At 45.1% G+C, this 22,849-nt stretch overlaps 1 protein-coding gene and 1 pseudogene across 2 annotated transcripts in view; one reads left to right on the top strand and one right to left on the bottom strand.

Annotated features, from left to right (window-relative positions):
• The window catches only part of LOC147717705 (E3 ubiquitin-protein ligase TRIM39-like), a 948,681-nt pseudogene that overhangs the window by 593,267 nt on the left and 332,565 nt on the right, over window positions 1–22,849 (bottom strand). The window lies entirely within an intron of this gene.
• The window catches only part of LOC147717707 (E3 ubiquitin-protein ligase TRIM11-like), a 442,086-nt gene that overhangs the window by 303,384 nt on the left and 115,853 nt on the right, over window positions 1–22,849 (top strand). Inside the window, exons 8-9 of the mRNA XM_086919295.1 lie at window positions 10,638–10,658; window positions 10,748–10,774. Coding sequence (XP_086775421.1) covers window positions 10,638–10,658; window positions 10,748–10,774 — 48 coding nt within the window. The remainder of the gene's footprint in view (window positions 1–10,637; window positions 10,659–10,747; window positions 10,775–22,849) is intronic.

The following is a 22,849-nucleotide window of genomic DNA, read 5'->3' as shown; positions in this document are numbered from 1 at the left end:
ACGTCATGTGCATGGACTTTTCTGAGAATCCTCATGCAACTAAATGAGGCTAGTTTCAAGGAAACCGATCAATATTAATTCAGTTTATAACTGGATAAAAGGTCAGTGCTAGAACTGTTATGCAGAGCAAGGTAGGACAAATGTAGGTAAAAGGTTGTGTAGCTACGTAGGCCTAGACTGGGGTACATTGGGCTAAATAACTACAGAAGCTGAAGCTGAAGCTGAAAGAATTTGTAAAGCGCTCTGTGACCAAGCGGCTTCCTGGCGCTGAAAAGATGAAAGTGTCAGAGGGAGGAGGCGGCCAGGGAATTAGAGGTTGGTAAAAGCTTGGGCGTACAGATGGGTTTTAAGCGCCTTACAGAATTGCAGGTAAGCAGTGATTGACCTAATGGTGGGGGGGAGGCTTTTCCAGAAGCGGGGGGCAAGAATGGAAAATCTGGTGCCACCAGTTCTGGATTTACGGAAGCGAGGGATGCAAAGGAGGGCCTGGCTGGAGGTGCGAAGATTGTGGCAAGGGTGATAATGAGTAATCAAGGAAATAATGAAAGCAGGGGCAGTGCGGTCTCGGGCCTTGAAAATTAGGCATCCCATCTTAAAGAGAGATCTCTGTAGGATGGGAAGCCAGTGAAGGGATTTAAGGAGAGGAGTGGTGTGGTGAGACTTGGGAAGCCAATGGATAAGGCGGGCAGCCTGGTTCTGGATGGTCTGAAGGCGCCGAAGCTCGTAGGCAGGGATGCCTACGTAAAGGCAATTCCCATAGTCTAACCGTGAGAGGATCATGGCCAGGACAATTATTTTGAGGGCATCAGTAGAAAAGAAACGGGAGATCTTGCGGATGATCCTAAGGGAGAGAAAGCAGGATGAAACAACAGAGCTGACCTGGGGGCGCATGGAGAGGTCCTGACTGATTTTGATGCCCAGGGTCCTGACTGTCCCAGAGGGAGCCGGAGGAGGGCCGAAGGTGGAAGGCCAGAAGGCAGATGTCCAGGGACTATTGGCACCACCAGTCAGGACCAGCTCCGTTTTGTCAGGGTTGAGCTTGAGGGAATTTTGGTTCATCCAGTCGGAAATAAAGATAAGAACAGATTGGAATTTGGGGAGAGAGTCAGGCACAGGGGCGAGGTCAAAAACAAGTTGAAGGTCGTCGGCGTAGACCTCCATCTTGAGTAAAGAAATGGTAAGGGGGTAGATATAAAGATTAAAAAGAAGAGGGGACAGGGACGAGCCCTGGGGGACCCCACAAGGCACAGCCCGGGGGGGAGCAGAGAAGCCGGAAAGACGGACGGCCTGCGTTCTGCCCTGGAGGAAAGAGGAAAGCCAGGAGAGGGAGGTGCCCTGGATGCCCACTGCCCTGACACGGCCGAGAAGGATGGAATGGTCGACCCTGTCAAAGGCAGCGGAAAGATCAAGGAGCACCAGCGCCTGGGGAGAGTTTGAATCCGCCTTGTTCTTCAACTCGTCGAGAACAGAAACGACCACAGATTTGGTCGAGTGGGTTGGGCGAAAGCCAGCTTGGTGAGAGGCTAACAGATGATTTTCCTCTATGTAGGTCGACAGGCACGAAGTAATGTGGCTTTCCAGAATCTTACTTAGGTAGGGGAGCAAAGAAATGGGTCTAAAATTGGCGGGGAGGGTGGGGTCGGAACCTGGTTTCTTTAAAATAGGAATAACTGTGGCTGATTTAAACGATAAGGTAACTTTGCCTTTGGAAATAGATGCATTGAGAAGGGATAAAGGAGGGTCGGGGCAGTCGGAAAACATCTCCCGTAGAATACGAGCCAGACCACAGTCAGCAGGGGAGCCTTTGACCTTCCCAAGAAGGGCAAGGAAGGATTCCTGCGAAATAAGAGGAAAATGGTGAAGAGAGGACAACAGAGGAGGAAGGGGGCAGCGGGGAGAAGAGAAGATGGAGGGGGGATGTTCCGTTTGATGTTAACAATCTTCTCCAGGAAAAAGTCATTTAGGGAAAGGCAGAGAGATTGGTAAGGGGTGGGGTTGGGATTAACTCTGTCTGATGCGGCCAGATTATAGACAATGCAGAAAATCTCCTTAGATTTATTAGCTGCCGACAGGATTTTTCCCGAAAAGTGTTCCAATTTGGCTGAAAGAATAGCTCTCTTATAGTTTTTAAGAAGAGACCTGTAGCGGTCCCTCAGGAGGGGGCAATAGTTGCGCCTCCACTGGCGCTCTGACTGGCGAAGGGCCAGTTTGAGTGCTTTAAGATCACCGGAAAACCATTTATTGGCTTCATGGGGGCGACAAGCCTTGACCACCCTCAGGGGAGCGACCAGATCGCAAGAAGAGGACAGCCATGAATTAAGCGCATCGACTTGAGAATCGAGGGGAAGGTCAGATAGCTTAGGGAGAGAGGTTGCCAGGGAGGAGTGAAGGATGTTAAAATCCACCCGGTTCCAATTTCGGGCTGAGGTGTTTTTGGGAAGAGGGGTCCTGTCGATGACTGAAAGATCTATAGAGAAGGAGATGATGGAATGGTCCGACCAGGTGCAGGGGAGAATAGTAGTAGGAGAGATGGTTCGACCGGAAGACCATATTTGATCAAGAGTATGGCCGTGAACGTGGGTCGGGGCATGAATGTGGGTGGTAAAATTAAAAACACGGAGTGTCGGAGAAGTCTTTAGAGGTCTGATCTTCCCTGGGGTCACCAGGCCAGTAGTTGAAGTCACCCAGTAGAAGAACAGACGAATTATTGATGGCAAGAGTAGCCAGTAAGTCTTGAAGGGCGGGCACAAAGTGGGGCATAGTTTGGGGAGGTCGGTATAAGAGGACAATAGTAAGGGGAGCTGACAGGTTTGTTGAACGGGCAACTAGGAAGTCCACGTTGGATATAGGAGGGTGGACCAAGGGTTGAAATTGGAGGTGAGACCGGATAATCATGGCCACCCCTCCACCAGTTTTCCCGTCGGGCGGTCTGCCCGCAGAGCATAGTAGGACACGGGCAGTGCAGATAGAACGTCGGGCGCAGAAGCAGCAGAAAGCCAAGTTTCTGTCAGGAACAGAAAATCAGGTGACTCGGTGTCAAGGAGATTAAATAGTTCCAGTTGGTGTTTGCCAGCTGAGCGAGTGTTGAGCAGGTAGGAAGGGGCCGAGGAGAGAGAGGGGGAGTGGGGAGAGGGAGGACAGACCAAGCGAGGGACATGCTTGGGTTTAAAAGGTGAGACAGTGACAGGGGCGGGGGAAGGAGTCAGAATGCCAAGGGCTGCTATATCTTCCAGCATAAAAGGACTGATGGGCCAATTGCCACGAAGGGAAGGAGCTGTGCAGAGGTGTAAATGAAAAAAAGTACAGGGTCAGTGGCCCCTGGTCCCGGTCGGTCGCGGACGGGCGCCGACGGGCTCGCCTTTGCCGAGCCTTCGGCACGCCGCCGACGCGCCCGCTGCGCCCGTCCGCTGCGCATCCGGGAAGGAGGTGCCATTTTATAGCGATCGGGGTGGGAGGGCCGAGCATGTAATCTGCTCGCCCTCTCACTCACCCAAGATGGCGGCGAAATTGCACTAAGCAGCGTCGAATCGGCTGCTGTAGCCCTGGCTGCAGGCGCAGGACTGATCCGAAGGTAGGGGGTGCTCAGGGGGTGATTTCCAATAAAGTGGCACAGAAAAGTACAATTTTTACAATTTTGAAAAAAGTTGGGTTTTTTTACTTAAAAAAGCCTCTGTTCCCGGCTCATGCCTCAGGAACCGTTCAGACTGACTATCAATGGAAAATAACGCCAAATGAGCTTTTTATAGCGATCGGGGTGGGAGGGCCGAGCAAGTAATCTGCTCGCCCTCTCACTCACCCAAGATGGCAGCGAAATTGCACTAAGCAGCGTCGAATCGGCTGCTGTAGCCCCCGCTGCAGGCGCAGGACTGATCCGAAGGTAGGGGGTGCTCAGGGGGTGATTTCCAATAAAGTGGCACAGAAAAGTACAATTTTTACCATTTTAGAAAAAAGTTCGTTTTTTTACTTTAAAAAGCCTCTGTTCCCGGCTCACGCCTCAGGAACCGTTCAGACTGACTATCCATGGTCAACAGGATGTAGTCCTTCCCTCAGCGGCTGCTGTGGGAATTGGATGGAATCACCTTTGCTCCATAAACCTGCTACGAGGTGCGCCTGTGGGACCGTCGTCTGCAGTTGTGGGCAACAGTAATGTTGTGACTGCCACTTGGATAATACATAAACAATTAGCTCTTCATGTGGTGGGAACACATTGGTCTGGTTTTTAAACAAGATTAATCAAAAAACCTTTTTCTTTATTTTTCTAGGCTCCATGGCTTTCTGAGTGCTTGGGATTTCAAATAGTATAGTGACTTTTAAGGCGTTATATGAATATTTGAAAGGGAAGCTTGCTTTTAGATGGTTTTAAAAGTGACTTTAGTTCTTTTGGCTCAATTTCATTGTGGCGTGTTGGCTTTTAGATAGCTTTATATATATACCCTTAGTATGAGGAGTGGGTATTATGTGTCTGGGCGAGGCCCATGTAGGGAAGCTGCTCATTTCTTACCTTGCCCTATTTTTCACATTAACATTTCTGCTGTGACATTTTGCACATATTTGTGTGCGCGACAATGTTGGATTGGTTTCCCTGAAACTACTTTGTTTACACATCTAGCTTCGCACAACATTATCACAATGTCTCAAACATCATGTACAAGGCCCTTTTATGCACTATGTACAAATGTTGTTTCTATCTTCATCCGCGGAGCGACGGGGCTATCTACATATCCATAACACTGCTAATCTATACGCAAAATGCAAGTCTACTTTCTATTATAAATAAAGAGCATCCCATAATATTAGAAGACGAGGCACTTCAGCTGACACTGAGGCTCCCTGATTTCTGAGACTTCACCACGCAGCAGTCTAGCAGTTCGTTAGGGGTGTCCTGTTCATGACCAGGACGGGGTCCTTCATTCTCTCCCGCGAGGTAATGTGGTTGGATCCTCCCTTTGGGAGATTCTTGGCTCTACACCCACACACACTCTAGGTACATTTAGAATAGGCTTTGTATAGTAGGAGTATGCCTGATTACTACCCTGTTTATATGCCTGCATATATACACTGTATTAGAACTATGTAAGAGCTGTACCTAGTGCTTACTCTTTTGGTGCTTACAATAACTTTCATCAGCTTCTGACTACTGATTATCACAGCACATGTAGTCTATACAAGAATAATTTTAGTTCAATAAGTATACTGAAAACGTCCAACTGTTTATTCTGTATATTTCTCTGAGTACAATAAGCACTATTTACTGAGTGAAATGTTTTGATCTGTTTCCACGATGTCTGAGTGCTCAAAGTTGTCATGTTCAGTGTTTACAAGAAGCTATTCGGTCCATGATAGGGTTTGGGACGTATGGTGGCACTGTGAGCTAGCTGGTCTCTAGGCCAGCTATCCTGTATGCTTGCCTGGGAACAGTCTAGGCACCTCGCCCAAAATTTATGTTGTCCAACAAACGCTCCCGTCCTACAGGTTCGTGGGAACGACACAACACAACAGAATAATCATGCAAGCCAAAACTCGCACAAACAGTGCTCATGACCTCACCCTTAATGTGACAGATATTTATTCATTTTATATATGTTAGACTGACGTAAGCATCGTATTTGGTGTGTAAGTTGAAAATAGAGGCTTTTTTTTAAATTAACATTAAAGTGTTATAATCTATCATACTCATAACTTAGTAAAGTAGAGGTACAGTTTATTGATGTTCAATTATTTAAAATCATTACATCTAAGCCGAGAAAGAGAGAGGACAGAGGGGATAACAGCAGAATAAAAAAAAAACTATAGTAGAGCGTGATACAAAAACACTACAATACAATTGAGGAATGTCCATAACGTTATAGTGCGGCCCAATGAGTGCAGTCAATTAAAATCCAAAGGTGCTTCGTGCTTTCAATAATAAAGCATGATTTGTGCCTCAAGTAAACTTGTAGTTGATGGAGAGACAATGAGCTGTTTTAATAATGTGCACTGCTTCATAGTTTCTTACTGGTGGGAAGCGACTCGAGGGGTACGGTCCAGATAGGTCAGGCATGGATGCCCAGAATATCGTGGGCATTTTTTAATTGTCTATTGCCGCTTTCCTTCCTTTATGTGAACAAAGGCAATTATCTATATTTCTATATTCCTAGACTGCATGAGCCATCTTGGACATTTTCAGATTCCTGTTACTGATTTCATAAACTTTATGAAATGCCCATATGGCTGACATGATTTTCCTTGTAGACAGGTTAGAAAAGCGACCCCCCCATGTCGAAGTATTGGTCAAAGCCAATAGCGTCTCAAAGATTTCAGCACTTCACATATGCAGATTAACTGTGTAGTGCTGCACAATCTGCATCATGCATGTACGGTAACAAGACAAAATATTGAATTCAAAATATAGAATTACCAAAATATTGAAGTCAAAATATAGAATGGACAAAATATCGAATGGACAGAATATAGTGGTGAAAAATATCGAATTGAAGGTAAGTAATTTAATATCGAATAGTAATTTTTACTCCTACGCTGTCCAACGCTTTCCCTACTGTTGCACTCTATGGAGTGGGAATAGTAAATTTTACCCCTACGCTATCCAACGCCTTCCCTACTGTTGCACTCTGTGGAGTGGGAATAGTAATTTTTACCCCTACGCTATCCAACGCTTTCCCTACTGTTGCACTCTCTGGAGTGGGAATAGTAATTTTTACCCCTACGCTATCCAACGCTTTCCCTACTGTTGCACTCTCTGGAGTGGGAATAGTAATTTTTACCCCTACGCTGTCCAACGCCTTCCCTACTGTTGCACTCTCTGGAGTGGGAACAGTAATTTTTACCCCTAAGCTATCCAACGCTTTCCCTACTGTTGCACTCTCTGGAGTGGGAATAGTAATTTTTACCCCTACGCTATCCAACGCTTTCCCTACTGTTGCACTAACTGGAGTGGTAATAGTAAATGTTATATTTATTATTTCATTAATTTTAAATTACTTTTAAGACATTTAAAAAAATTCAATATTTTGACTATATTTTTTAAAACGATATTTTTGATTCAATATTTTTGTACTTACCTGTTTGTAGATAGGAATTCGATATTTTTGCATTCTATATTTTTTCTTCAATATTTTGGTAATTCTATATTTGTGTATTCGATATTATGTCAGTGATCCGCATGGACATCCCCCTCAATACAACAATACCAATAGCCTCTTAGGGAGATTAGGCCAAAGCGCATTCTCATAAGGGCATATTTTGTGTGATGAGGGTAGGAGGTAGAGAGCCAGGAAAGTAGAGTTTCGCAGCCCAGCTGCCATGATGTTTGGATGTTAGATTGCTTAACCTCATGCGTGCTAGCGGTTTTCCCGCTGTGCGCTGAGATTTTAAAAAGCCTGCGTTACATGACGAGCTCAGCTCGTCATGAGCGTAAGACATGCCTACCTCATGACGAGCTCAGCTCGTCATAAGCGTCGAAGGGGTTAAGTCCTGCTCCCATGAGATTATCTTTGCTTATTTTGTTAGCAATGTTGCTATGGTTCTCAGTGGTAAACTGTTTTAGTAGATCTTCCGCACTTATGGCCTTAAATAAAGTTGCCAGAAGCAAATCCCATGTTGAACCAGGGTACTGGAATTTCTCCCACAGCAGATGTTTCATTGTGCCTGTTGGGGCCATTTGCAATGTTTGGCAATAGTTTAAGAATCTTGCCCTTAGGATCAAATCCTGCTTTGGTAGACTGAATTCTAGCCTTATTTGTGGCTTGGCAGTAAAATTTGGAAGTGCGAAGATGTGCCGGTAGCAGATACATTGCTGTTTGTCTAACCGCTCATAGAAGTTGTCCTTAAACACCATTGCGCCATATGTCAATGCAGGCATCACCTAAGCTACCACCACTATTAGAAAGGCCTCTGTGTTTTGGCATGCAGCGCTTTTTTTTAAGTTGGCCCATCTTGCGTGCCTGGTTTTCTCAGTCATTTTCAAGGAGCTGGGCAGAGCATTCTTACCTCCTATTTCATCAAGTGTGAGACCAAGGTACTTGAAGCTTATTGTTCTTTCAAGTCTTGATCCTCCAATGGACCAGGCACCCTTTTTGATCAAGTGTCTGCCAAAGATCATAGTTTTGGTCTTTTTCAGGTTAATGATGTTTTCATTTGCTGCACAATGTTGTTCAAGTGCGTCCAATGATCTCTGAAGGCCAATTTGTGTGTTGTCGAGTACCACCCTGTCATCTGCATATTGCAGAATGTGTATTTTTTGCTTTGCCAGGCAGGCAGGCAGATCCTCGGGACCACCAGGTAGCATTCAAGATTTGTCATATAGAGGTTGAAGAGCAGAGGGACTAGTCCTGTTTCATCCCTTTGTTAGTAGAATTTTGTTCTGACGTTGCCCAATATGCTGTTAGTTTGAATCTGACCCATGTATTACTGTATAGTGATTCCATTGCCATCAATAGATGTGGTGGTATCTGCCACTTTTTTAACTTTTCCCATAGTCTGCCTCCACGGATGTTATTTAACGTTTTGGTAAAGTCGATAAATACTGCATTTAACGGGAGGGCGTTAGGGCTCATTGCTTCCTTGATCAGGCTGGCAAGGGTCAGGAGATTATCCTCTGTGTGGCTATATTTTTTTTAATCAGTTTGGAGTCACTTTTTTCCCTTTGGCCCATATTTCAAGCTCTTTGTACAGTAATTTAGCATACCACTTCCTTTAAACATCCAATAGCGCTATCATTCGATAATTTGCAGGTGAGGCTCTATTTCCCTTTTTGTATATGGATGCTAGAGTTGAGCCCTTCAACTTTCTGGAATGGTTGCCATGCAGGAACATTCAGAAAAAAGCTGTGTTATGATGGGCGTCCAGATGCTCAGGTCAGCTTTTACTAGGGCTTCATGGAGGCCATTGGGCTATAGTGCCCCAGTGGTTCTCATAATCCTTTAGGCTATTTCGACCTTTGTGTGGGTGGCAATGAGTTGATAATGGTCATAGCCATAACTTAACCTTTGCTGTAGTTTTTTGGGTGAATTTTTGCCAAAATAATTTTGATACAAACTATTGGTCAGTGCTCAGTCTTTGAGTGTGTGATGTCATTTCTTGCCTGAGTGTGTACCATAAATGCTTAACACTACCCTCTGATAAAGCCTTACTGCTCGCCTACACTACCACAAATAGAGAGTAAGGTATTGTCTACTTTTACCTCTGTAAGCCTTTGGGGATCCACTGAACTATACTTTACTTTGGTATAGTATATACGGAGCCAGCTTCCTATACCACTCCACACTACGGCTCTCCTGACTCTGCCACTCAACTCCACTCCACTCCACTTTGCTCCACTCCACATTACTCCACTCTACACCACTCCACTCTATGTCCCTCCACTCTAACATTCCACTCTACAACCTCCACTCAACAGAACTCTACTCTAATCCACTCCACTCTTAGCCCCTCCACTCTGTACCTTTCCACTCTGACATTCTACTATATGACCTACCAACCCACTCTACGACAAACCACTCAATGATACTCTTCTCCAAGAAACTCCATGCCCCTCCACTCTACAACATTCTACACCACTCTGTGCCCATTCCACTCTACGATATTCTACTGCACTCTACTCCACGCTACTCCACTATACAACACAATATTCTTATCTGTGCCACTCTATAAAACTCTGCTCCACTCTACGCCCCTACACTGTGCACTACTTTACTGCTCTCTGCGCCATTCCAATCTACGACATTTCACTTTACGACATTCCACTCCACACTTTGACATTCCACTGTTTAACACTCCACTCTACTCTTTTAGTACTCTACTCTATGACCCTCCACTAGTTTACTCCACTCTGTCAATACATGCCACTCCATTTTATGCCATGCCACTCTAATTTAAGTCGCTCCACTCTACTCTATGACATTTTACTCTTCTTACTGCTACTCCACTGCACTCCACAACACTCCTCCTTATGCCACTTCACTCTGTGCCACTCTACTCTAAGACACTCCAATCTACAACAGTCTACTCCACTCTATGCCATTCTACTCCACACAGCTTCCTCTATGCCTCTTTACTCTTTTATGCACCATTCCACTCTACTACAGTTTGACGCGCTACTATACTCTAAACCACTCCACTGTACACCACTCCACTCTACTTCACTCTACTCCACTCTACGCCCCTTCATTTTACGTCATATCATTCCACTCCAATCTACACCACTCTATTTCACTATACTGCACTCTACTCTACTGTACTCTACTCTACTCTGGACCACTCCACTCCACAACACTCCATTCCACAACATCCACTCAACTCTACAACACTGTACCTCTCTCTTCACCACTCGACTCCATGACACTACATTCCATGTTACTCTCCTCAACGCTTTAAATGTTACCCATGCTGAACAAATAGCTCTTAGTTCCCAAACAACCTACAAGAATTGGCTTCTTACTGAGTCAAGGCCCAAAGAACAGGTACTTGGCAATCAGAGAGCAACAAGACATGCCATTAGTATCTGCTCTTTAGATATGCAGGTACCGGAGAACTAGGCTGACAAGTGTTTTGGGGAGAAGGGGTCAAGAAGAAGTAATGGGTAGTAACTGAGTTTAGAGTAATTTGAAATCTAATCTATTATTTCTTTTTTTTTTAAACAGCAACATTTCATGCAGAACTGGGTAAGTTTTATGTATGGTAAGACATGTCCTAAAAGATTTACCATTGCTCTTTCTATTTCTTAAACCCTCACTGTTCTTCTTATTTTCAGAGTGGAAATTTGTCAAAGGATTTGGATGTAAGTACAACGGATTTAGCCTGATATTCTAAAACTCTGAACCCTCTCTTGAAACAGAGTCCACGACTAGGACAACCTAGAGTTATAATGAACTATGGGGAAGGTCTATGACTAACTGGGATTCATAAAGAAAAGGGCTAGAGTCATCTGGGGTCATAAAGCCTCACAAAGAGGCTATGAGAATCTCGAATAGAGGCATGAGTTAACTAGAGCCAATTTATGGGAGGTTACCTGACTCACCTGTGATCACAAGCAGTCACAGGGAAACACATAACTCATCTGGGTGTCAGATGACTTACTTGGAGTGTCACTGAAGCAAAGTATGGATTAAAGCATAATATGAGGAAGTGTGAAAAGATATAGTGAGCAAGGTATTAATAGTACTCTCTTGAGAATCATTAAAACTCAGTGTGGCCACAGCACTTTGTTATTATTTTGATTATGATTAATGTGATGATTAATATTAATAATATTGTGTTTATTTGGAAATGAACATACATTAAATATACTATATATAATTCACTTTAAAAAAAAGCAGTTATACTACAATTTTGGTTATGAATTAAAAATCACTTAAAATGCACTAGTTATGGCTAACTCCACTACCAAAACTTGCAAAAGTACCACGTGAACCACAACTTACACATGAAATGCAGTGCTCATGACCTCACCCTTGATGTGATAGATATTATATATATATATATATATATATATATATATATATATACCAACAAAGTTAGCCCATGCAAATAAGCCCGCACTCCAAACAGGTAGGTTGCATTCCACAACTTTTATTTTCAGATGAAATGGGGATTTCAGTCCAGGACACCCCTTCCGCACTTCTGCCTGACGCGTTTCGAAGATAACAATCTTCTTTCTCAAAGGCACTCCGAGGTTGCAAAGTCTTGCCTGCCACAATTCCGCTTCCGTTATTTTAAGCCTTTTCAGTTCATTCCTGCGTGACTTTCACTTTACAGATATTTAGTTCAGGTGTGTTTGCGCAGGGTATCACGGTACTTGTGGTTTCTAGGCACTTAATTCCCTCCAGTGGGTTCCTTGCAACTCCGTAGCATTTTTTCCAAAGAAGGGAGTGGCTCTCCAGTAAGCAAGGACTGTAATGCCCCTTCCATCGCTTTTAAGAATCTGTTTGCCCACAACGATCTGGCCTGCTTCCAAACCCGGGGATCCTCCATTCCAGGGTGGTGCGTAAGCTTCACGGCTGGACCGGCCGTGTGAATTATACCAACAAAGTTAGCCCATGCAAATAAGCCCGCACTCCAAACAGGTAGGTTGCATTCCACAACTTTTATTTTCAGATGAAATGGGGATTTCAGTCCAGGACACCCCTTCCGCACTTCTGCCTGACGCGTTTCGAAGATAACAATCTTCTTTCTCAAAGGCACTCCGAGGTTGCAAAGTCTTGCCTGCCACAATTCCGCTTCCGTTATTTTAAGCCTTTTCAGTTCATTCCTGCGTGACTTTCACTTTACAGATATTTAGTTCAGGTGTGTTTGCGCAGGGTATCACGGTACTTGTGGTTTCTAGGCACTTAATTCCCTCCAGTGGGTTCCTTGCAACTCCGTAGCATTTTTTCCAAAGAAGGGAGTGGCTCTCCAGTAAGCAAGGACTGTAATGCCCCTTCCATCGCTTTTAAGAATCTGTTTGCCCACAACGATCTGGCCTGCTTCCAAACCCGGGGATCCTCCATTCCAGGGTGGTGCGTCAGCTTCACGGCTGGACCGGCCGTGTGAATTATACCAACAAAGTTAGCCCATGCAAATAAGCCCGCACTCCAAACAGGTAGGTTGCATTCCACAACTTTTATTTTCAGATGAAATGGGGATTTCAGTCCAGGACACCCCTTCCGCACTTCTGCCTGACGCGTTTCGAAGATAACAATCTTCTTTCTCAAAGGCACTCCGAGGTTGCAAAGTCTTGCCTGCCACAATTCCGCTTCCGTTATTTTAAGCCTTTTCAGTTCATTCCTGCGTGACTTTCACTTTACAGATATTTAGTTCAGGTGTGTTTGCGCAGGGTATCACGGTACTTGTGGTTTCTAGGCACTTAATTCCCTCCAGTGGGTTCCTTGCAACTCCGTAGCATTTTTTCCAAAGAAGGGAGTGGCTCTCCAGTAAGCAAGGACTGTAATGCCCCTTCCATCGCTTTTAAGAATCTGTTTGCCCACAACGATCTGGCCTGCTTCCAAACCCGGGGATCCTCCATTCCAGGGTGGTGCGTCAGCTTCACGGCTGGACCGGCCGTGTGAATTATACCAACAAAGTTAGCCCATGCAAATAAGCCCGCACTCCAAACAGGTAGGTTGCATTCCACAACTTTTATTTTCAGATGAAATGGGGATTTCAGTCCAGGACACCCCTTCCGCACTTCTGCCTGACGCGTTTCATATCTGTAAAGTGAAAGTCACGCAGGAATGAACTGAAAAGGCTTAAAATAACGGAAGCGGAATTGTGGCAGGCAAGACTTTGCAACCTCGGAGTGCCTTTGAGAAAGAAGATTGTTATCTTCGAAACGCGTCAGGCAGAAGTGCGGAAGGGGTGTCCTGGACTGAAATCCCCATTTCATCTGAAAATAAAAGTTGTGGAATGCAACCTACCTGTTTGGAGTGCGGGCTTATTTGCATGGGCTAACTTTGTTGGTATAATTCACACGGCCGGTCCAGCCGTGAAGCTGACGCACCACCCTGGAATGGAGGATCCCCGGGTTTGGAAGCAGGCCAGATCGTTGTGGGCAAACAGATTCTTAAAAGCGATGGAAGGGGCATTACAGTCCTTGCTTACTGGAGAGCCACTCCCTTCTTTGGAAAAAATGCTACGGAGTTGCAAGGAACCCACTGGAGGGAATTAAGTGCCTAGAAACCACAAGTACCGTGATACCCTGCGCAAACACACCTGAACTAAATATCTGTAAAGTGAAAGTCACGCAGGAATGAACTGAAAAGGCTTAAAATAACGGAAGCGGAATTGTGGCAGGCAAGACTTTGCAACCTCGGAGTGCCTTTGAGAAAGAAGATTGTTATCTTCGAAACGCGTCAGGCAGAAGTGCGGAAGGGGTGTCCTGGACTGAAATCCCCATTTCATCTGAAAATAAAAGTTGTGGAATGCAACCTACCTGTTTGGAGTGCGGGCTTATTTGCATGGGCTAACTTTGTTGGTATAATTCACACGGCCGGTCCAGCCGTGAAGCTGACGCACCACCCTGGAATGGAGGATCCCCGGGTTTGGAAGCAGGCCAGATCGTTGTGGGCAAACAGATTCTTAAAAGCGATGGAAGGGGCATTACAGTCCTTGCTTACTGGAGAGCCACTCCCTTCTTTGGAAAAAATGCTACGGAGTTGCAAGGAACCCACTGGAGGGAATTAAGTGCCTAGAAACCACAAGTACCGTGATACCCTGCGCAAACACACCTGAACTAAATATCTGTAAAGTGAAAGTCACGCAGGAATGAACTGAAAAGGCTTAAAATAACGGAAGCGGAATTGTGGCAGGCAAGACTTTGCAACCTCGGAGTGCCTTTGAGAAAGAAGATTGTTATCTTCGAAACGCGTCAGGCAGAAGTGCGGAAGGGGTGTCCTGGACTGAAATCCCCATTTCATCTGAAAATAAAAGTTGTGGAATGCAACCTACCTGTTTGGAGTGCGGGCTTATTTGCATGGGCTAACTTTGTTGGTATAATTCACACGGCCGGTCCAGCCGTGAAGCTGACGCACCACCCTGGAATGGAGGATCCCCGGGTTTGGAAGCAGGCCAGATCGTTGTGGGCAAACAGATTCTTAAAAGCGATGGAAGGGGCATTACAGTCCTTGCTTACTGGAGAGCCACTCCCTTCTTTGGAAAAAATGCTACGGAGTTGCAAGGAACCCACTGGAGGGAATTAAGTGCCTAGAAACCACAAGTACCGTGATACCCTGCGCAAACACACCTGAACTAAATATCTGTAAAGTGAAAGTCACGCAGGAATGAACTGAAAAGGCTTAAAATAACGGAAGCGGAATTGTGGCAGGCAAGACTTTGCAACCTCGGAGTGCCTTTGAGAAAGAAGATTGTTATCTTCGAAACGCGTCAGGCAGAAGTGCGGAAGGGGTGTCCTGGACTGAAATCCCCATTTCATCTGAAAATAAAAGTTGTGGAATGCAACCTACCTGTTTGGAGTGCGGGCTTATTTGCATGGGCTAACTTTGTTGGTATATATATATATATATATATATATATATATATATATATATATATATATATATATATATATATATATATATATATATATATATATATCCAGAAAAGGTAGCCCCCAAGTAGGAAGAAGCCGCATCACCTCCCATTATTGCAAAATGGCCAATTCATGGCTTCATCACGGGTCTGCACTGTCGCAGTGGGCCTCTTCCGCGGCTAGGCTCTGCCGCTTTAACATCCAGAAAAGGTAGCCCCCAAGTAGGAAGAAGCCGCAGGTTAGATGAATACCTCCTTTATTAGTTTGAAAGGCAGCTGCATACAGGGAAACAGCCGGGCAGCAATCATCAAAATTAAGTCAGCCAGACCGGTTTCGGGAATCCTTTCCCTTCGTCAATGGCTCTCCGCTCATCACAGGCAGTTTTTTTCATGTGTTCTTGTTTCATTCACAACTCCCACCCCATTGGGTGTGGCCGTGCACACGGCCTGATGGTAGTTGTAGTGCCACATTATCCATCTCACGTGAGTCTGTCTGTTGAAACGGCAGAGAAATAAGTATATATTAAACCCCTGTGGGTTGATGTTCAGTCCTGCTGAATACACCCAATGTCATCATCAGCTGCCTTTATAGAATTACCTCCCGTTTTGCAAAGTGGCCTCGAAGTGGCGTCATCACGGGTCTGCTTCTGCAGTGGGCTTCTTCCGCGGCTAGGCTCTGCCGCTTTGACATCCAGAAAAGGTAGCCCCCAAGTAGGAAGAAGCCGCATCACCTCCCGTTATTGCAAAATGGCCAATTCATGGCTTCATCACGGGTCTGCACTGTCGCAGTGGGCCTCTTCCGCGGCTAGGCTCTGCCGCTTTAACATCCAGAAAAGGTAGCCCCCAAGTAGGAAGAGGCCGCAGGTTAGATGAATAACTCCTTTATTAGTTTGAAAGGCAGCTGCATACAGGGAAACAGCCGGGCAGCAATCATCAAAATTAAGTCAGCCAGACCGGTTTCGGGAATCCTTTCCCTTCGTCAATGGCTCTCCGCTCATCACAGGCAGTTTTATATATATATATATATATATATATATATATATATATATATATATATATATATATATATATATATATATATATATATAAAAACAGATATGGCAAAGACAATGTTATCATTATTATCACTCTCAAATACACAAGTTATCTCAAGCATGCAATTCATCCCCATGAATATATGAATATATCATTGACAAAGCAAAGGAGGAAGGTCATCCTGTCATTGGCAAAAAGATGTTTGGGAAGATTCCCTTCTTGGCTTGCTCAGTACATAAAAAACAGCTTCCTACATAAAGGTATTTTATTTGTTACACAGGTTTATATATAAAATATCAAAGAGCAAATTTCAGGAAATACCAATTGGTTTCGACGTAGTTGAGGGGAAGGGATCTCTACTCCCATCAAAAATGAACCTAGCTTAGCTCTCCTGTGCTGAAGCACTGGCATGCTTCCATTTTTCTGAGGGCTGTCTCCTGCTTCTACCTCATTTTTTTAAACTTCTTTCCCCAATTTTTTCCTGCGTTTTCCTCGAATTCTACTGCTTTCTCTGTTCTCCCCCCATTTTTCTGAGTGTTTTTCCTGCTTTTGCCTCTTTTTTTACTGCTTGTCCTTCCTCACCCTCTTTTTTGAGTGCTTATTCCTTCTTTTGCCTTGTTTTTGTACTGCTTACTCCTTCTTTCCCCCTTTTGCGAGTGCTTTTTCCTGCTTTTTCCTCATATTTATCTGCCTTCTCCTTCTTTTCCCCATTTTTCTGAGTGCTTTCTCCTTCTTTTGCCTCATTTTTTACTGCTTTCTCTGTAAAGCAGCTAGTAACTCCAGCACCTCAAGCCCATAACAAGTGATTTTCTGTGCTTTATAAGTCCTGATTGATTGATTAAACGTTTGGCCCACACCAGTGATTCGCTGGGGAACCATCTGTTGTGCCACCTTCTCTTGTGATCTGATCGGCACCTGCCCTATAGTCAGGGGTTCACTTTAATGGGTTTCAGACTCCTTTTCCTTCTGAAAGCTCAGACCCATTACCCTTCGGTCCATGAATGGGGTTAGTCATAATCTGTAGGTCATGGGTTCAAGTGTTTCTGGACGGTAGTACAATGCCACTCTGAGTAGTATTCTGCCTGGCAGACCCTACCCCATGCAAATGCACCACCAGAGTCTCAGCAGAGTAGTCTGTCAGCTCCTTTCTTCAAGACAAACACAAAGGATCTCCTGGCAGGGTCTCAAACGTCCCCAGCGTCTGGTCCGAAACCCCATTGTCACATTCATGCCCGGAACAAAGATCTGGGCTTACCCAAGTCCAATCAGTTTTCAGAAAACGAAAGTCACCTGTGTGCTACTGGGCAGTGTTCTGCTGCTTGCCGTACCATGTTAGAGGCCAGCCCTTTTGATCGACTTAGTCACTGAAGCATATCTACATCTGTGGAAACCCAGAGGGGCCTTAGGCAGGCAGCATATGATGGTGGCAGGCCTCTATAATATTGCATGGAATTTAGAAGCTCAAACTTGACTTCTTCTTCTTCATGTAATCATGGATGCCAAGAATTTGCATCCATTTGCTTTATAAAGTGTCTGATTCAGGGTGACGGTCACACCTTTGGAAGATTTGGAACCTTCCCAATCCTAGATGCATGAGAGTCTCTTGCTAGGATCCTGTGGGATCAGATCCTGTCAGACACATAAAAGACAATGCTAGGAAGGACAAGATAAACTGTAGTGCATTTCTTCCCTGATTTGTTGTTGCACTTTTAACCCATTTTTGTCCCTGCTCTTTCTTTTCATCGGTTGCTTGCTTGCCTTTAATTGCTATTTTTCTATCAAGTAGGTTTGTATCAACTTGTCTGTAGATTATCAGCGCATGTACCTGTATCTTTTTTGGCTCTTTCTCCTTTCTGATGACAGGGTGTTTGGTGCTTGATGATTTTCAACAATTCATTACAATACATCCTCAATCAAGATCAACACAGATTGCCAGGTGAGGATTTTCACCCTGTGTGTGTTTCCTCCTCCATGTTGTCCCCAAATGGAGACAGCTGTCACCATTTACATACAATAGTCTGTGCGGAGAGGCTCCATGCCTGCTGGTAGAAGTAACTCTTTCCTTGGGCAGTCTCAAAAAGCATTCAACAGACCTACAACGTTAACAGTCCTTGACAATGACAACAAGAGGTGGTGATGGTTACAACTCTGGAACACAAATAGTTTCTCAGTTGCTGCTGCTCCGACGACCACTCACCCGACATGGAACACGTCTACTTCCAGATCCAGACCAACCCAAACACCACCTTCCACGGTACTCATTTACAGACCTCCCGGACTCTTCACCCCTTCAGCAAAGCCATTGTTGACTTCATCGCTTACCACGATTTCGCCTCAATGGACTACATCCTCCTTGTCAACCTCAATTTCCACCTGGACAACCTCGTCGACCACAACACCTCATCCCTACAGGAGAACCTCACCACAATCGGACTCAAGCCACTGGTCACCTCTCCAACCCACTCAGGAGGACACACGCTCGACCCCATCTTCTCTGCAAGCATCAACATCTCCGTCAGCCACACCTCCGAGCTAACTGGACCGATCATCACTGCGTCTGCTTCTCCTTCACCAAACCCACTGTACACCACCATGCCCACCACCATCCTCACAGAAGCTAGAACAAAGTCACCAAAGAACAGTTTACCACCTCCCTCAGCAAAGGCCCACCACTGACATTCACATACGCTAATGCCTCAGCATGCAACCTGCAGCGTTGGATCTCCAACCGCACAGATACATTGGCCCCCCTCACGGAACCCTCAGCCAAGCAGTCTTCTAAGAAAGCCAGCTGGTTCTCTCCCACCCTTCAAGAGTCCAGGCGCACCTGAAGACTTCTCTAGAAAAAATGGAGAAGCAGCAAGATCTTGTTTGCCCACACAGCCTTCAAAACCCGCTCTCACCTCACACCACCTCCTCATCAGAACAACAAAGAAAAAAGCCATACAGGAGTGCATTAACACAAACGTACACAACAGCAAAGAATTCTTCACAGTGGTCAAAGAATTTGCCAAACCCAGCATGAAGACATCAGGCATTCCCCCCTCTCAAGACTCTGCGTCAACCTCACCATATTCTTCCACCTCAAGATCAAGGAGATCTATAACAACTTCGCAACCTAAGACCCACCCATCCCACCCTTATCCACTGCACCCAGTGGGCCCAGACCCCAGCAAACCCTGCCCAACTGCACCATCCTCACCTCTGCGACACCCTCAGGATCATGAAGAACTTCCACTCCAGAGCCCCCTTGGACCCCTGCTCTCTCCACATCTTCAACAGAGCTGGCACCTCCATCGCCTTCCGAACTCTGCCACACCATCAACTGCCCCATTGTGTCTGCCACCTTCCCCGAAGACCTGAAACATGCAGAGATCAATTCCCTGATCACGAGACCCTCTGCTGAACCGATGGGCCTCAAGAACTATAGACCCATCTCTCTGCTCCCTTTCCCAGCCAAAGTCATCAAAAAGGCCATCAATGCCTAACTCATCTAAACAAATCACATCCTGAACCTCTCCCACTCGGGCTTCAGAAGTAACCACAGCACCAAATCCATGCTCCTCACCTCTACAGATGACATCTGCACCCTCCTCAACCGAGGTGAAACTGAAGCCCTCATCCTCCCGGACCTCTCTGCCGCCTTCAACACTGTCTCCCATCACACCTTCTGCGCAAGACTCCATAATGCTGGCATCTGCAACAAAGCCCTCAAATTGGTCCGTTCTTTCCTCACCTCATGAAGGCAGAGAGTCAGACTTCCACCATTCTACTCAGAACAGACAGAGATCAGCTGTGGAGTGCCCCCAGGATCCTCCCTGAGCCCCACACTTTTCAACACCTACATGGCCCCCTTGCAGCCATCATACGAAGCCACTGACTCAACATTGTATCCTACGCCCATGAAACCCAGCTGATTCTCTCCCTCAGAGATTAACTCACAGCCACCAAGAATAACGTCCACAATGAGATGAAGGCAGCTTCCATCTGAATGAAGGACAGCTTCCTCAAGCTCAACGAAGACAAGACCGAAGTCTTCATCCTAGGCTCCACCCCGCCGCATTGGACAACTCCTGGTGGCCCGACAAATCTCGAAATCCCCCCCACACCCACGGACCATGCACAAAACCTCTGCATCATCCTGGACTCCTCACTCTCTACGTCTTCCTGCTTCCACACTCTCTGCCTACTTTCAGAGATTTTCAAGTGGACCCCCACTGAGTCCAGGAAGACAGTCACCCAATTGATCGTCAACAGCAGACTGGCTTACGCCAATGCACTATACGTTGGCACCACCAAAAACTCCTAAAGAAACTGCAGAACATCCAGAATGTCTCCACCAGATTCATCCTGAACATCCCCCGAGGCACCCTCGTCATCGGGCATCTCAGAGACCTCCACTGGCTCCAAATCAACTAAATAATTACCTTCAAGCTCCTCATGCACGCCTACAAAGCCCTCCACAATGCCGTACCTGCATACCTCAACCATTTCCTCTCCTTCCACACTCCCACGAGCCATCTCCACTCCAACCACGGATCCGCAAGACCACGTCTGGAGGAAGATCCGCCTCCTAATTCACTGTGAAGACCTAGAACTCCCTGCCTCTTCATCTCAGGCAATCACAGTCTCTGCCTCAATTCAGATAGGACTTCACGACATGGCTATTAGACTGAACCTCAGACCCCTCCCTACTCAGCTCCATAAGACCCTAACAGGTGAGTAGGCGCACTTTACAATAACCCCGATTGATTGAACCCTGAATTGGGACAGTGGCTTCTGGTAGAGAAATCCTGGCATTCCAGGCTATGAGTTTCTGCTTCATCAATTATAACATATTATAACATATTTGCATACAGCACTAAGACTTGTTCAAGAATGTTCCTGCCTTTTACTTAATCCACTCAGCCATATCCAGCCATGGTTTTTCTAGTTAGGTTCTAGTAAGATGGTGGGGTGGAGCATGTAATCTTCTGTCAGTGGAGACCAAAAACAAGGGTACAAAAGAAAATGAATCTGTGCCACTTAGCTACATGTTAACTTGGAAATTCTCTAGGCTGCAAAGAAGTTCTCTGTCTTATTTCCTCCATACCTAAATGCCTGAGCCATTATGAAAGGTCTCTGGGATGTCCTGAATGTAATTCAAAATTCTCTCCACCCTCCATCTTTGGTAGCGCTTAGATGTGGGAAAACAAAATGGATTTCTGTGTATCTACTGCCACCTGTGAAATACAAACTGCACACGCATCATACACACACAAGAACTACATACACACATTATCTATGTCTCACCCGAGAGGAGCAAAGTACCTGGTGCATCAGAGAGGCAGACCAGGAGAGGCCAGTAAGTGATTTTCCCTGACAGAGACAGGTACAAGGGCCTTATCTGCTACTTCTGTCTTATCACTGCTACCACTGTCAGTCTTCTACAGACCAGTGGACCGAGGATAACCATTCTCATTATGGAGGTTGCATATGTTGTGCCTCCCTCCCAGACCAGAGAGCCCTGTTCTGGGTTGCATTATGAGCACACACATGAAAGTCATGTATGGTAAGGTAGGGAACAAAAAATATGCTGCCTGTAAGAGGACGAACTTGAGGCAGAGGACCTTTACCATTCCAACACTGACCATTAGTACCCCTTAGCTAGTCATAATAGCATATATTTTCCATTCTGAGACAGGAGATAGAATGGCTATCAATTTTACCTCCCCAGGTAATATATTCATTAGAGAGAGACATGTAGCAGAAGTATATGTCCAACAGACTCATCAGGACCAGCAGACAAGGTTATTTGAATTTCTATGCTGCTTTTACAGCCATATTACAGATAATAGATTAACCTATTGCAAATAATCATGCCCATCAGCAATGGTCGCTCTTCAACAAGGGCATTCAGACGCTACCCCTTCACCAATGATCTTCCACAACTGTAGAATAAAGGTATTGCTTTTATCATTACTTCAGGATAGATGGAGCCTCACTTTAATTCCATTCAGTTGCTAGGCGCTGAGCTGCAGGATTTTTAGTGTGTGTATATTTTCATTGAGAAGTACATGTCAAATTATTTTATATAATGCTATGTTAGCATCACTTGGTATAACACAGCGACTCATCCTCGAAGGAATATATGACTAGCACAAACTAAATAAGACAACCATGTTTTAGGAGTTTTTTTAACTTTCACAGCTCTATACACAAACACATTGGTAAGGGAAGTGTATTCCAGTAGAAAGGGGCCAAGTAGGAAAAAGACCCCCCTCCGAATGCGGAGGTATGAATCTGTAGAATTTGAGGTAGGGCATTGTCTGTAGACCTGTATGTAGATCTGTATGAGAGATTAACTTCTCAGATTTCTAAATACCAAAAAACATAATGCTTAACTCAATAGATACAGTATCAGAGATATTATTCATAATCATAACGCATCCAGCTGTGAAGTAAATCTTAGAAAGAAGACCTATAAAAGAAAACCTGGACAGAAAGAAGAGGGGAGCAGGACGGAGGGGCTGATGTAGATATTATACAATATGTATTAAACATATATTATATGTATTTAGAAGATGGCAGAGATAATATCATCCACATTCACAAATATAGCATTTCAAATGGAGATATTCCTGCTAATTCAACAATGTCCAAAAGCTGAACAGTAAACCCTAATTAAAATAACAGTGTCAATGGCTAAAGCGCCACCTGTCTTAATAATAACAGCATGACTATAATAATAATGAAAAGGAGTTAATAAGGAGAGAAGGAAACGAAAAAAGAAAGGGGCTCCTTTGTTGTATTTCCTAATTAGGAGGGACAATGGTTA

Source organism: Lissotriton vulgaris, chromosome 5 (genome assembly GCF_964263255.1).
Source record: "Lissotriton vulgaris chromosome 5, aLisVul1.2, whole genome shotgun sequence".
Taxonomy (NCBI): domain Eukaryota; kingdom Metazoa; phylum Chordata; class Amphibia; order Caudata; family Salamandridae; genus Lissotriton; species Lissotriton vulgaris.
Note: the sequence above shows the minus strand (reverse complement) of the source record. Positions and strands in the feature narration are given on the sequence as shown.